Source organism: Pimephales promelas, chromosome 3, assembly GCF_988280905.1.
Source record: "Pimephales promelas chromosome 3, fPimPro1.hap1.1, whole genome shotgun sequence".
In the NCBI taxonomy this organism is placed as follows: domain Eukaryota; kingdom Metazoa; phylum Chordata; class Actinopteri; order Cypriniformes; family Leuciscidae; genus Pimephales; species Pimephales promelas.
In genome coordinates, this window is record NC_142771.1 from 27,300,396 (window position 1) to 27,316,299 (window position 15,904).

At 38.8% G+C, this 15,904-nt stretch overlaps 2 protein-coding genes across 6 annotated transcripts in view; one reads left to right on the forward strand and one right to left on the reverse strand.

Moving 5' to 3' along the window:
* Positions 1-672: 672 nt before the first annotated feature.
* On the forward strand, positions 673-6,999 carry slc16a3a (solute carrier family 16 member 3a). 3 transcript variants are annotated; one of them, XM_039686606.2, is made up of 5 exons: positions 673-811; positions 2,985-3,221; positions 3,540-3,683; positions 3,760-4,548; positions 5,605-6,999. In XM_039686606.2, exons 2-5 carry the CDS (start codon positions 2,999-3,001, stop codon positions 5,955-5,957), a joined length of 1,509 nt encoding a protein of 502 aa, XP_039542540.2. In that variant the 5' UTR covers positions 673-811; positions 2,985-2,998; the 3' UTR covers positions 5,958-6,999. The 3 variants fall into 3 exon arrangements, with proteins under 3 accessions (XP_039542540.2, XP_039542541.2, XP_088984765.1); XM_039686607.2 differs by lacking the exon at positions 673-811 and adding an exon at positions 1,222-1,449; XM_089128639.1 differs by lacking the exon at positions 673-811 and having other exon boundaries at positions 2,887-3,221.
* Positions 5,099-15,904, reverse strand: part of csnk1da (casein kinase 1, delta a) — a 36,017-nt gene continuing 25,211 nt past the window's right edge. The window contains exons 9-10 of one of the 3 annotated variants that reach the window (XM_039686619.2): positions 15,553-15,621; positions 9,085-11,188 (exon numbers count right to left, since the gene is read on the reverse strand). In XM_039686619.2, the coding sequence (XP_039542553.1) occupies positions 15,589-15,621 (33 nt within the window). In that variant the 3' untranslated portion in view covers positions 9,085-11,188; positions 15,553-15,588. Of the gene's footprint in view, positions 5,245-9,084; positions 11,189-15,552; positions 15,622-15,904 lie in introns of those variants that run through there. The other 2 variants (XM_089128640.1, XM_039686618.2) reach the window with 2 other exon arrangements.

Below are 15,904 nucleotides of genomic sequence, written 5' to 3' on the forward strand. Positions count from 1 at the left end.
GTTGTCCCACCCTCGCGCCAGTAAACACGTAATAAGAGAAAAGATATCGCTGCAAGAAGCTTATGGAAAGGAAATATTAAAAATATTGACGAAAAATTGTTGAATTAAAACAATAGTTATGTTCACGTATAAATAACTTATAATAAATAGGCTACTGCATTATAACTATTCATAAAAATGAATAAAAAATAAATAGCCCTATTCCATGAAAATAAGAATCGTCCCTCCATTGAAAGTGTTTGTACGGTATAGCCTACTGTCCTTGTCCAGAGAGGAAATAAAGACATCAAAGTAGTCCATGTGACACCAGTGGGTTAGTTAGAATGTTTTGAAGCATCGAAAATTGGTCCAAAAATAACAAAAACTATGACATTAATGACATAATTTTCATTTTTGGGTGAACTAACCTTTAAAGCTCCTCCAGAAACTCAGTGTAGGCTATGCACTTTTTCGGATATAATTTTTGAGATAACAAAGTGAACATTTCAGATTTAATTTACAGTTTACACGACTCATAGGACTATTTCCTGTTATGCAACTTTAATATTTTAAAACTTACGGGAACTTAGATATGACCAGGTTTTTTTTTTTTTTCACAGTTGCACAAGACGCAGAAAGAAATGATTGCATCACATGAACGATTAGGTGAGCATGACACCAGCAGACTCTAGGACCCAGTCCACCGAACGCCGGATAGTCGCGTTTCTCTTTCTTATTTACATCTATGTCAATGTTGTCGTATACGTTCTGCTAGAAGCGTGTTCCGGTGATCAGAACTGAAATCTGAAGGTGGAAGAGAATCATTTGTTTAGTAAGTACCATTTACACTTAGTTTATATCATCCAGAAAACATATTGTGGCAATTTAAGGATTTGGATAAACATGTTTTAGTGCTAAAGGCTTTTAATTAACCTCTCCAGATAAAGGTAAATCGTTGCACAGATCTTGTTGGACCTCGTTGAAATGTTAATTCGTGCTGAGAAATTTTAATCTGCATGTAGGCTATATTGATTTTTTAAAAATCGACATTGCACATAAAGCCTCACTTTATAATAAGGCTAATGTGTAGATATAGATAGCATGCATGATAAATTATGTACTGAGTATTTATGAACTTAAATATCCGTGCATCTCATTATAAATGTGGACTGCGCATGAGCCTATAGCTGTCCCGCATCCATGCAGCATCCCTTATATTCCCCAAATAGCCTACAAACGTAACAGGTGACTCGGAGAAACGTAGCAAAGAATTACGGAACACTCTGACGTTGTGAAAAGGCATCCGATATTTAAAACAAAGAATAGTGTTATACTAGTTGATCTTTATAAAATATTAAGTTATTAGAGGCTTGTTTTACAGAAATGCGTCGGACCGCGTAAAAGTGCCGCTGTTACGCATCTGACATTGTACGTAATAAGGAAGGGCATTTAAGTTTCCATTTTAACCAGGTGAGTTCAGACGTAGACAGTTCATTAGAGGCTTATCAAGGAATATTCTGAACGATCAGCAGCTGTGCTTGGCTTGTGCGTTTCATCAAATTTACCATTTCATTACAAAATGTAGGCTACGCTACCATGACATTAGCTTTCATTACCAAATAGGCTAGTTATTACTGGTCAACAATAAAGCTGTGGCAATATAGTATTAGTCATCACTGTAAGAAAATGAATAAATAAAAAGAGACAAAAGGCTACATTTTAAATAGAAAGAAGCTCAGAGATGTATCACTCATCAAAATAATAAAAACGAGACAGCCTAATAAATGATGTCTACTTTTTATCATTAAATACAAGACATAATAAAAATGTCATTAAAAGTAATAATAACATTTCCTCTAATTCATTTTGGTCTCTTGGCCATAAATTTGGGTATAGGGCAGATTTAGAGTCTTAGCTAGTTTATGATAAACATTTAGTAAGCTTTGTATTCTAATCAACGCTGAACACATCAGACACACCTTTGGCAGAATTATAATGTCCTTGCGTTACTCGCGTTATTAACTTTCGTTATTCGGCTTGAGGGTGGCGCTTCAATGATGATTGACAGACGTAGGCTATATAATCTTTTATGACGGGAAATTCATACCGAACAGACATAGGTAATTATAAATCAAAAAACAGTTTGATTGAACATGGTCAGATCATTTTTCAGCGCCAGATAATTTTAATCAATTTTCAAAAATCTTTGACAGGGGTCGGTAGCTGTGCAATTATATATATATATATACACACACACACACACACACACACACACACACACACACACACACACACACACACACACACACACACACACACAGATAAAGGTCTATTTGTGGATGAATATTTTGTTGGTCCCTGACATCTGCGGCTGTTTTTCAGTATATTGTTGGTGGAATCTCAGAAGAAAGTGTTTTGGTGTGAAAATATGACCTGTGCATTTTATTAGCAACTTTGGGAGACCTGTACACAGCATTTTATTATTGCAATGTGGAATATTTCTGTTAATCTGATTTTTTTACTAATGAAGTATAATCAATGGGATTTATGTTAACAATAATATAGTCATGTATTTGACAGTAAGAGAATGGAATGTGTTCTAAAATGCTGAGCTGAGCCTCTCGTTTTGACATTAGAGAAAATATGGGATGAGCTGAGACTTCTTGTTCCACTTAATAGGTTAGAGCCTAAACACACTGGAATCATAGCCAAAAATGGTAAAAAGTTGATAAACAATAGTGGCATATTAGAAATGTATTGGCCACGCCTTAAGGGAGAGCATATGGAAAACTGTATATAAGAGTTTGCAGAGACAGACTCTAGTTGCTGTGCAGACTTTATATCTCTGATGTCTTCGAGAGTGAGAGTCCACGACACAACTCGTCTGCTTTGTCATTTGACTGAATGGGATTTCTGGTAAAGGGTCCTGAAGGCATTATTTTTGACATGCATACTACAACTTATTCCCCTAATAACATGTGTGTGGTTGTCTGATCTTTCCACAGAGCAGTAGAGCATCATGGGTGGAGTGGCACTGGATGACGGAGGAACTAGAGTGAAGGCCCCTGATGGTGGCTGGGGTTGGGCTGTGCTTTTTGGTTGCTTCGTCATCACAGGTTTCTCCTACGCCTTTCCAAAGGCCGTCAGTGTTTTCTTCAAGGAGCTGATTCGAGAGTTTGGGGTGGGCTACAGCGACACAGCCTGGATCTCCTCCATCCTATTGGCAATGCTGTATGGCACTGGTATGTTCTTCACCACCAATCAAACAAAGTCTTAAAGGTATAGTTGACCCAAAAAATGAAAATCCTGTCATTATTATGTATTTTCATCATGGGAACAGAATGTCTGAACTGTTTTTGTCCATGTAAGAAAGGCAAATGCGTATAAAACAAGACTGGATCCCATTGACTTTCACTGCATGGACAAAAAACACGTTTCTTCAAAATATCTCCATGTTTGGAACGGCATCTTTATCTTTGGGTGAACTATCCCAATAATGTCATGTAAATAATTTCAAACCAGATTCAGACAGTTCAGATGTACATAATTACTCTTCGCAGGGCCTTTATGCAGCATTTTAGTGAATCGATTTGGGTGTCGTCCAGTGATGTTGGTGGGCGGCCTCTTTGCATCGTTGGGAATGATCTTGGCATCATTTGCCACGAGCATCATTCACATTTACTTGTGTATAGGAGTCATTACAGGTACTTCGTTTACTCCTTTATTGAGTGACTGATGTCTATCCAGTGACATGTAAACATTTCTATTCTCTGATTCTAGGTCTTGGACTGGCTCTTAACTTTCAGCCATCACTCATTATGCTGAATCGATATTTCAGTGAGAAGCGTCCGCTGGCTAATGGCCTGGCAGCGGCTGGGAGTCCGGTGGCCCTGTGTTGTCTGTCCCCTCTGGGGCAGGTCCTTCAGTATGAATATGGCTGGAGAGGGGGCTTCCTCATCTTGGGAGGGATACTGCTGAACTGCTGTGCTTGTGGGGCTTTAATGAGGCCTTTGCTCCCACCAAAGAAGTCAGAGACCCCTGGAATTGAAAACCCACCGGATGATGGCGACAAGAAACCAAAACCCAAACCCAAGATGCTGGACTTCAGTGTTTTCAGAGACCGGGGCTTTGTCATTTACACCGTCGCTGCCTCCATTATGGTGCTTGGTTTGTTTGTGCCTCCAGTGTTTGTGGTGAGCTATGCCAAAGAGCTGGGAAACGAGGACACGAAATCCGCCCTCCTGCTTACCATTCTGGGTTTCGTCGACATTTTTGCACGGCCCACGTGTGGCATCATCGCGGGACTCTCGTGGGTTCGTCCTCGCTGCGTCTACCTATTCAGTTTTGCTGTCTTATTCAATGGCATCACAGATCTGGTGGGCTCCTTGTCTAAAGACTACTCCTCTCTGGTGGTGTTCTGCATCTTTTTCGGCATCTCTTACGGCATGGTTGGTGCTTTGCAGTTTGAGGTCCTCATGGCTGTTGTGGGTACAGAGAAGTTCTCAAGCGCCATTGGTTTAGTTCTTCTGTTTGAAGCCATTGCTGTGCTGGTTGGACCTCCATCTGCTGGTAAGTGTTGAAACTTCATTTTAAACTAAAAACGGCTGATATTGTAGGTTAGCTTCCTCTTAAACTGAAGCACGGTGAGAAATATAGAATTTGTTACTTTATGTCAATAATTTGATTAGCTAAAAACAGGAAGGAGCATTATATGGCTGTGGTACAAAACTGCATAATACACAATGCTCTGCTGCAAGAGTTATATATTTATATAAAAGAAAATTATATTTCACAATATCACTGTTTTTACTGTATTTCTGATCATATATATCTTATATAAATTATTTAACACAACATAATTTCACATTTTTTATAAATCAATTTTGTATGTGGACTAAAGATTTTATGCACTAAATCAGCCTTAACCAACTCGCCAACTAGTCAGTTATGTTATGCATGTCATGTTTTGCACATCCCTAATCATTAAAGGAGCTGTATGCAAAAAAAAAATGTCAATTAACCTGATGTCACTAGACATTAAGAAATCATATTAATTTCAAATACTTATCTCACTGACAACAGTAGCCCGGCCAGGATGTTGTCATTTAAAAAGTGAAGTCGCAGCCCTTGACTGATGTTGATGTTGTCAAGTTGTGTTTTGTTCTGATGCGTCACCCTCCACCGATCTACCAATCACGGAGTCTGTAGTGTTGCGGCATTTGGGTTGCCAGCTCTTCTCCAGTTACCACAGCTGCAGATACAAACCTGTCGGAATCGGATAAAAAAAATTTCTAAAGTTGCGAAACCCCAAAAAACTCTATATGAATCTGAAATACATTGTTACAAAGTCCGAAATAAATAATTAACAAAAAAAAAAACTCACTGTGTAGGACTCGTCACTTGCCATTGGAAGCTTCTTGTAGCAGCCTACATTCCTGCTGGAACCTGGAGCATATCTGGCAACCTCGAGTCAAGGGGAAAGGTGGGGATACAGTCTAATTTGAAAGTGATTGCAGTACCAGTTTTGGCCACAATCTTGCATACAGCTCCTATAAACCTTGATACACTTACTGTAATCTATTGAGTCTTTGAATGCCGTTGAAACCTTGTTCTCCCTTTGTCAAGGGCGCCTTTTGGACTTCACTAAGAATTACATGTATGTCTTCCTGCTGGCTGGGATTGAGGTTGTGTTGTCAGCTTTAGTGCTGGCCATATGCAACTTCCTGTTCATAAAAAAGAAGCCCGAGGCACCTGAGGCTGCAGTGGAGGCTGGAGAGACAGTCAAGGCAAAGAATCACTCCTGTACACCAACCATAGATGAGCCACACAAGACCAGTGGAAACTCAGAAAAGCCAAAGAACCCGGGTGATCCGAGACCTCAGAGTGTGGTGGAGGATTCAACAGAAGTGGAAACATTTCTCAAAGTTAAAGATGGGCAGAAGATGAACGTCGAAAGTAGTCCAGAATCTGACCTCTGAAGGACATCAAGACTGAGGTTTTCTGCTTACGAAAAGGTTGTGAAAACGCAAACCAGAGGAGATTGAGAGTTGCAGTGTTAATGTGTGTCACTGTGTGTAGTCTGATGTGATATCCTGATGTGTGTGCTGTTTACTGACAGATGAATATTTAATCAATAATAGAGGCCTACACTGCACTCATGCTGTTCTAAATATCGCATTTGCACTGCCACACGGAGATCTGGACAAGCCACTCTCTGTACGTCTGTAGCTCAAAACCACAGACATTTCTTTGACTTACACCTACGTTAACTAGGTTAAAGGTGCTGTAACGGATTTTCTTATGCAATGGTTTGGAGAAAATTATTTTATCCACTGAAATGACTACCGAGATATCACACCGATCTCTGTGACAGACATAAACGGTAAAAGAAAAATTGGCTCCGGTCAGAAGCTTTTTTTTAGCCAATCGGAAAACATTTGAAAGCGCTTTCTGCCGGCCAGTCAGTCCATAGATGACAAATCGGACACTGAATGTGATAGATTAACTTGGAAGAGCAGCTTTCATGAGTTTGGAGGGGTGCAAAATGTTCGCAATTTTGGCTTACACAAGTGCTAAAAGATCAAAAAGCGAACGGAACAAAAACGGACCAGGGACATAGTAAATATGAGTTAAGGTTTTAATTGCCCCTTTTAAATTTAAGGAACACTTGAATATTGCTTGGTCACCATGGTTACACCAAAACTGCAGGGTTTGGGAAAGAAGAGGCGTGTTGCAAGGGACATTTTGAAGGACAAAAAAAATGGTTTGCTTATGAAGGCAAATTTTGCAAAATAATGATGTGCACAGATAAACGAGCCCGATCTCATAAAAGTTCGTATCTCTAGCACGGATGTCATTTTTTGTGGCACTTATATGGCAAAAACAGTTTTTGCGTGTATATGGTATGTGTTTTTCGCGTGCATATGATACGCACTTTTTGGCGTATAATACGCACAAACTCGCCACCCCCTCCCCCCTAAACCTACCCCAGGGTTTTTTAGTGCGTAGCATATGCCAGCCCGTTCTCATCCTTTAACGTCATATAGAACGCTATATGCAAAAACGGCGCTATACTACGCACATGGCTCCCTTTATCGTTAATATAACACGCGAACCCAAGACGTTATAAATCCTTTAGCGTGAATATGACACGTACACCCTACCCCACACCTAAACTTAGCCCTCACAGCACGTGTTATATTAACGATAACGGGTGCCATGTGCGTAGTATAGCGCCGTTTTGTCACTAGCGTTCTATATGACGTTAAAGGATGAGAATGCGTTGCAGCTGCATGCAAAAAAACAATTTTTGGCGTATAAATGCCACGAGAAATGACATTCGTGGTATAGATGCGCATCTTCATGAGACTGTGTTGGATAAACCATTTATAATAAATACTGCAGCATTCCATAAAAAAGAAATCTTTTGTTTTGATTTCATGGTGACTTAAATATCATTACAGCACCTTTGACTAAGAAAACATCACAAAACTCAAGTAGACTGCTATCATCACAGGAACAGAAAGTCTGATCATACTCATTGATATCAGAACAGACATCAGATGAAGTTTCCACTTCTCACACAAAATGCACCTTCTGTTTACGCGCTTTTGTAATAGTATGTCCCTAACTCTAAGCGATTATACTTTGGGACCTCATGCAATATGTGAACTGCTTTGTTTTTGTGTGTTGTGAGCAGTGCGGTCCACTGGCTTAAATTGACGTACTGTTATATTCCTTTAGTATTATTAGAACATTCCTGATAGAAAGCTACTGTAATCCTGCTGGATTGGCACCTGCCACACTTCACCTTATATGTCTCAACGTCAAAGGACAGAAACAGGTCCGCTGAAAAGCTTATGTTAGTTCAATATGATTGTATTAGTTTGTATTGTGAATTCCTTTTCTGACACTGTACTTTTAACTCGTCACTGCTATGCTGAGATTGTCAGTGTAGTGAAGTAGAGAGCAGGTATCTCTGCATTTATGACTTCGTTTGAAGAGTCCTTTAGCAATATTTGCATTTACCTGTTTTTTCTCCAACTCTGAATGTATCAAACCTGACCTGTACAATAGTTTAATCTCAACAAATTATTTTTAATATTCACCAAAAATGAATGAAAACCTAAAAGAAAACTCAAACTCAATTGATATCATGGTGAAATTGTTTCTTTTATTTTTAGAAAATGATGACAAAAGCATGCAGTGTCTCACTGTTTTGTTGTAATAGAAATGAGGTTTGACAGCACTGCCTAGTGGCATTAGATCTAATTTTATACCAGCATCAGATCCACCACTGGTCAAACTACTTACCAGATTGAATATTTGCAATTTAATATATATATATATATATATATATATATATATATATATATATATATATATATATATATACACAGTGCAGCTATGAGAAATTTAGACTCAGTTACCCCAGAATCTGCCAAACTGCCCTTCCACTGTGCCTATCTGAGTCAGGCTGGGAAATATTTTGTATTTTTTTCCATAAGTTTAAATTTAAGAATGATTTCGATTAAGAATCTGATAGAATTTGATAATGACCTCTCCTCTGTCTGCTGAAAATATAAAACCAAATCTGCTCAATAAATGTTGAATACACGTCAAAGTTGTCTTTTCAAATGTTTCTCCACGGGCAAACTGAGCCATATACTGTACAAAAGTCATTTATTAACCAGTCACTTAATCAGTTCATAGTGACAATAGTCATACTCACCTAATAAGACTTTCGTTCATCATTGAAATACATTGATCATTTTAATAAAGCCTAAGGGATTTCTGTTCCACCATTAAAGACTATCTATACCACCAAAACGTTTTATACGTCAATTTCTGAAGCTCTATGTGCGCTGTTCAATCGATCACGTCTCTTCGGAAAACCTGGACTAAACCGCTCGAATCATAAGGTCCACTTGTGAGATCTCTTTATTTAACGTTTTTAAGTATTAAAGTTCGTGTTCCACACTCAATTTCCCAGGTTTTATTATAAACATCTTAATTTATGTTTCAAAGACGAACAAAAGTCTCACAGGTCGGGAACATGTGGGGTGGGAATTTCTAAGAGGGGGAGAGAAGGAAAAACGAATACAATTTACAAGTACTTAATTTATTTACACATTTTAAAATACACAAATACAGTGGCAATACAAATGAGGAAAAAAACCTTCCAGGGAAGGAAGATTTCTATAATTCCACCTGATACAGCACAGTGTGATGCAGAAGGACTGGCCAAGCAGTCGTGTGTAGAAGAATGAACCAGAAAAATGAAATGGAGAAATCCATAATAGCTCGGTCCCGACAAAGTGTACTTGTGCCTACATTTAAACACCACCAGTACTGGAGCGGCTGTTTCTGTGAGACCACCAGTGGAGAGAAAATTACTAACTTATCAAATCTAGAACGGAACAAAGTCCCTCTCACCTCTCTAAGCACTAGCCTTTTCCCCAAACTCACGATACACACACACACACACACAGACAGTGGCTATGAGAAAATGGTACTTTGCCATCACTAGAAACATCCTATATACATGACAACAGAATTTTCAGAGTTTCACCACTAGACCCCCCACCCCATGACTACAGAAAAAGCCTACGCTCTACTATGCTGAATGATATGGACAGGCAAGCTCACCTTCCATGTCCTCTGTGACTTATAGCACCAGTAAGTCAAGGGACCACACTTCTGAAATAAGGGAAAAGTAGTACTAAAAGCATCGGTAATACTCAGTAAATAAAGTTGAAGGAAAAAAAAAAACCTGCATCTCAATTGTTAAAAGGTTCAGTCAAAAGAAAATCAAAAAGAAATCAGGCATGGCTTAAATAATGGCTGGTGTTCTCTCATTGAGACAAGCTGGCATTCCAAACCCAAACACTAATGTGAAAAGAAAAAAAAGTGCCAGTTTGTTTCAACATATTCCCAAACCTGTCAGATTACCAGGAGTTTTTCCAAGTTTATACCCTCTGGTCAAAAAAACAAAAAACAAAGCCCTTTTCTCATTATTAGACTTCCTAATCTGCTTTAAACGTATTTTCGTGACACTGTCCAACAGTCTTGTCCCAACCACGTGTGCCTGTGTTATTGTAAAAGCACTAAGCTTAGTTCAGGGGGTAAAAAAAGGAAACAAAACAGCAACATTAATAACATCAACAACTCTACAATACAGGCATTTCACAGCTTTCGAGAAACAAAAGAAAAGCTTAGGGAATGCAATAAAAAAAAAAAACACAATGACCAAACCTAGAGTTGATTAAGAGGGCCAGGTTGCTTGGCGCAAAGAAAATAAAAAATAATCTAAAAAGCTGTAACTGTATAAAGGTGGTACTGTGGGAACAACTATTCGAAGCATTGCTGTATGATTCTCCACCTGGCTTCCCGTATAATAAACTACAAAAAGACGTAAAAGTGACCGTCTTCATCCTGCCACATTAACGAACAGGCTTTCAAACAATTCTATTCCATTAAGCTTAACGCTGTTAAACGAACAAAAAGATAAGATTCATCTGCAAAAGACCGTAGCCAGTGTGAAATCAATTTAATCTCTGTTGTACATAATCAAAAAGACAAAAATAAAATGGTACGTCACGAAAAAAGTCAATGGCTATCAGTACAGCTGCATTCCGAGCTGTGTAAAAGTATTTTTTTGCAACAGGAGAAGGTGAGCCACACTAACAGAGCCATTATACATGGCTTTAGCCAAGACGCTCCTGCTTTGCAAAGAGGCCTCTGGACGGCAGGAGGACGGCCCTCTCCTCCTGGTGTGTGTGTCGGAGGGCCGAAGGCAGCGATGACCGAGAATCACGCCCCCCGCCCCGTCCCTCCCACCTTGCCAGCGATTGTCTGGCAGTAAGTGATGTTAACAAGCACAACTGATGTGCTTTTTTGGAGTTAGAGTAGGTGTGGATGTGAGGAAACGTTTGTGTGGTCTATGTGGCAAAAGAAGAAAAGAAAACCAAAAACTGTCCATCTCTCAAGTTTTGCGTGACTCTCAAGTGTGTTTAATTGCATTAAGAGGAAGGAGGAAATTAAGTCTCTGTTTTGATTTGATTTGCTGAGGTTGATTTCACATGGTTAGAGGCTGCTGGAGAAGCCCTAGTGCAGATCAGGGCTGTGGTTGGTCTGCTCTTGAGGCGTGTGGAGGGTCTCATCGAGGTACGGCAGACTGCAGGCCGCTTGGGGTGACGCGAGAAAGAGCCTGGGGTGGAGAGGAGAAACCGACACATCAGTTTAGAAGCGCCGCGTCATACAAAAGCAAACTGACGCTGAGAATTTTAGGCTGTTCACACAGTCAGTGTTTGGGAGTGACAACTGCTTGTGGCGTGACGTTAAAAAGGACATGACGTCTTTATAAGCGTCACCAAATCCCTTCTGTAACTCTTGCATAATGCCTGTAACCACAGCATCAGATAATAATAGCAAATAAAGAAATTGAACTTGAATAAGACACTACTGTTCAAAAGTGGTGCTCAAGAAACATTTTCAATGTTTAAAATAGTTGTGCAGCATAATATTTTTGTGGAGACTTCTTCGATGAACAGCACTTATTTGAAATAATTGTTTGGGAACAAGATAAATTCCTTTACTGTCACTTTTGATCAATTTTCCTTGAGTCGTGCTGAATAAAAGTTTGACATGTCTTTCAAAAAAAAAAAAAAAAAGAAAAGACAAAGAAAGTCAATAATGTGACATTAGCTGTCAACTGTGGTTCTGTTCACACAGCATCAACTTAAAATGCTCTATAAATTTGGTTGTGCCTTACAAATATTTCAGACTGTCCATATTTTAGATAGTATTTGGTTAAAGAAAATAAAATTCACTTTCTTTCATTACAAGTTGTGCATGAATGAATCATATTTAACACTCCAAACAGGACTGACAACTATATCATTCTGCTGTGTGAACATAGTATTAGCCATTGTTCCCCTATTCCCATGAATCATCCCAGTCTATGTCATGGGAATGTGTAGGATACCACCAACTTAAAATTATGGCTCTGAGACCCCCGTTTACAATCTGGTATGAAGATCAGCATCGTGCACAACCTTGAAGGACTGCCTATTCACATGTCAATCAACTACAGCATTGAAACAAAAGTTTAAAACTTTGCTGATTATATATATGACTCGTAAGCAAAAATAAAAGTGCACTTACAACATGCACAAGACTTTTATTTATTTTTTTCTCTCGGGTCAGCAGAGATAGATTTCTCTTAATACCAGGTGTAAACAGTCTACTTACAGTCAGTGCTCAGAATCACCATTTTCAGATTCATGATGTCACGCTTTCAGCTTCATAATGAATTTTGGCTTTGTGCCCTTGGGATTAAAGGTCGTAATCACATTTGTTTTCCAATTTTGTTCGACAACACTAAGCCTGGGTCAATTTAACTTCTTAAATATACAGTTCTTACTAGTGATGCACCAAAATGAATTTAATGAAAATTTGGCCAAAAACTGTCACTCAACACTAAAGAGCGTCAAAACGGCATTTATTTGAATTTTGATATAAAATTGACCATTTAAAATCTCTGACTTTGTTTCAAATCAGAAGTAACAAAGCTTACCGCAATTAATGGATGGTAGGCATTCTAAAATTAGGCTAATTTAGGCTCGTTTAGTGTTTATGCATCAACCAAAAAAAAATAAAAATAGCATTACTAAAACATTAAAATGACAATCAATCAATGTAGTCAACCCCAGCCCAAGATTACATGTTTTCCTATTGTAGTTTATCCATATGTGCACAAGATAATTGAACCATTGTTTTGTTCAATAATTTCGGCCTTCCAAAAAGGCTAATTCATTTTCAGTCAAAACATTTTGGATGGCTAAAATTTTGGTGCATCATTAGTTCTTATGGCGTTTAGGACTGTCCCAGTCCTAAATATTTTAGGTGGTCCTAGGACCGTCATTTGAGCTCCCCCATGGCCTGGGGAACAAGGGTTAACACCAAACACAAAGGAGGGGAAAAACAATACACTGTATTGTTGATTTCCACTGGAGAACACAAATGGTGGGACATCTAATTGTGTCTGGCATCTTCAGATGCATAAAATCTGAGGTGATTAATTAGGTGGATACATTTTTCATGATCCTCCGTCAAAGGCATGGCAGTGCAGGGGGGCCCACCAGGACTCTGGGGCCAATCATGTGATGGTTGCTCTCTCAGGGCGGGGGTGAATCGGTCTCTGATATTACAGAGGGAACAAAAGAGCTGAAGAGACGAGCCGTTCAGCAAATCTGAGACTCCAAGTAAACATTTCTTTCAGGACACAAAACAGTAAATGAAATGGTGGCAGTTGTCTGTAAACTGAGGTCATGAGCAGCAGTTTTACACTTTTTTTTTCAAACAATTGAAAGCAAAAAGGATTGTAAGTGTAAAGCTGCATTGATATGTTGTCACAGGAGCAGTCCGGATGGTCACACTGCATGCCAGAGACAAGCACTCAGGGTTAAAAGAGGGAGACAGAGAGAGGCATCCACACTCAGGCAACTAGAGGTTACTGACACATCACAGAGTTGAGTGTAGAAACCCAGAGTCACAGGCAGAGAGCGCTGCACAGCACACAATCAAGAAAGCTCTGCTGCACGGCATTTGTGCTTCAGCGATTTTTCATAAGCTGTCCAAACACCAGATTAAAAAAAATCAATTATTGGGTTTTCTAAATGCATTTGAGTACATGGTAATCACGTGTAGGCTGCTAGTGCTAGCAGTTGTTCAGGACAGTGGGGACATATGGGCAGGTGGGCATATGTGCAGATGGGAACTTAGTCCTTTTTTAGCTCTTATAACTCTTGATCTGATCAAATTTAGGCACTGGGGTTTGGAGATATCTCGGCCAGACATTTACGTGACTAAAAGCGAGGATAATAGTGCAATTGGATACTCGAACCCATCAACAGTTGCAATTATTATGTTTTGTGCAGTTTTTTCTAGCAGGGAAATATTTCTAGACTATCTGAGACTGATGCTTTAGCACAATTTTTGAAGGGAAAAACAAAAAAAAAAACAACTCAGTTCAGTTAAAAATGGCTCGGAGGATCACAGTACTGTCCATCTGTGAGTAACGCATCACATCATCTGGTGTTATGAATTACTTTCTCTGCAAGGATTAAAAATACCATTTGAGTCATTAGACTGAGGTGTGAGGTCATAAACTGCTAACCGGGATGAGGCCGGAATCAAGTACACCAGTATTCATAGCTGGGATGCTTGCGGTTTTGGTTAAGAACAGTGATCGCCCAATTTTTCAATGGCCCTGGTCCCAGAAGCATTTTTCCTATTAATTTTCCCTAAAGTCATTTCAAACAAATTCCTCAATTGCGAGTCTAAGCTGCAAACCAAACCAATCAGAAGAACCAGGTTTGTCAGGATACAAGCTTTTACTACACTTTTATCGTGGTCAAAATAAATCACAATAACGATTTTATGGTGATAGCTATACAAATAATAATAATAATAATATCCGTCAAAGTCATCTTTACCTATTTTGTTTTCTATTTTTTGGCCAATGAATCACACTCAAAATACAGGTGTAAGGAGGTGAACAGAGAGTTTGTAATGCAAAATTAAGGAACAATATAAAACTATTGAGACATTAAGTATTAAAAACAATATTTGGTAAAAGCAAAAAAATCAAATCCTAAATAACATTCTGTTTGAATAGAATAAATAAACAAATTTGAACAATAAAGCCTCAGTTATCCAGAAGAAAGCTTTTTTTGTTGGGGATGGGAAGGTGTAGGAGGGACTTGGGTCCTATCAGGTACAGTAAATAGCAAATTGTATGTGTATGGGAGGGGGGATTTTTTGGTGGTGTAAATATATTTAATCTGAAGCAGTATTTTCAGATTTTACATCCTTAAATCTTCATATTTGTGATATTTACCCCAGACTGTCATTAGAGAATAAAGAGAATTTGTATTACATTATTAAATGTATGCATCATCTTTCATGTCAAATTCTTACATTTGATCAATAAAATCAGAAAGCGACCGCCTTAAAGGGATACTCCACTTTTTTTGGAAATAGGCTCATTTTACAACTCGCTCAGAGTTAAACGCTTGAGTTTTACCGTTTTTAAATCCATTCAGCCGATTTTCTGATATTTAGAAAAATGTCAGTAACCAGACAGTTTCTGGTCCCATTGACTTCCATAGTATATTTTTTTCCTACTATGGAAGTCAATGAGACCAGAAACTGTCTGGCTACTGATATTCTTCTAAATATCAGAAAATCGTCTGAATGGATTTGAAAACGGTAAAACTCAACTGTATAACTCTGGGGGAGTGGTAAAATGAGCCTATTTCCAAAAAAAAAGTGGAGTATCCCTTTAAAACAGCATTAGCAAAAGATCTGCCTGCTTCATCTGACTTACATTTGGGAATGAAGTAGTGAATTCTCTCTTCATTCTGTGTGAGTGATGTGCTGCATAACAGCCGTACAGCAGTGACGTGGGACGGGGAGCATATTACTCAATGCAGGGAAGTTGAGGTAGTCCAGGTTAAAATAAATAAATAAATAAAATACAAAAAGGCATTGTACCCAACTGTCACTCACCCAATGCTGCCTCTCATACCAGAACATGGCGAGCATCTACTTGCCGTGGTGATCATAGGGAATGCTATTCTGAAGTGGGTGGGTGGATGGGTGGAGGGGGGAAACATATTTATTTGTGAAGAAAAACAATGTGGCAAAAATACGTTAACATAGCAAATATTCAAATTACCAGAGACTCTATAGACAGAATTATGACTCTGAGCAGCATGTCAAGAATGTGTGACGTTTTAAAAACAACTCTATGCAAAAAAAGGCCTGAAATATGTGGCAGTGGTTGGTTACACAACACAGCGCTCAACAACAAGGAAGGCCCAATGGCCCGAGGCCAGTGCTTGAGTTGCAACTATCCTTG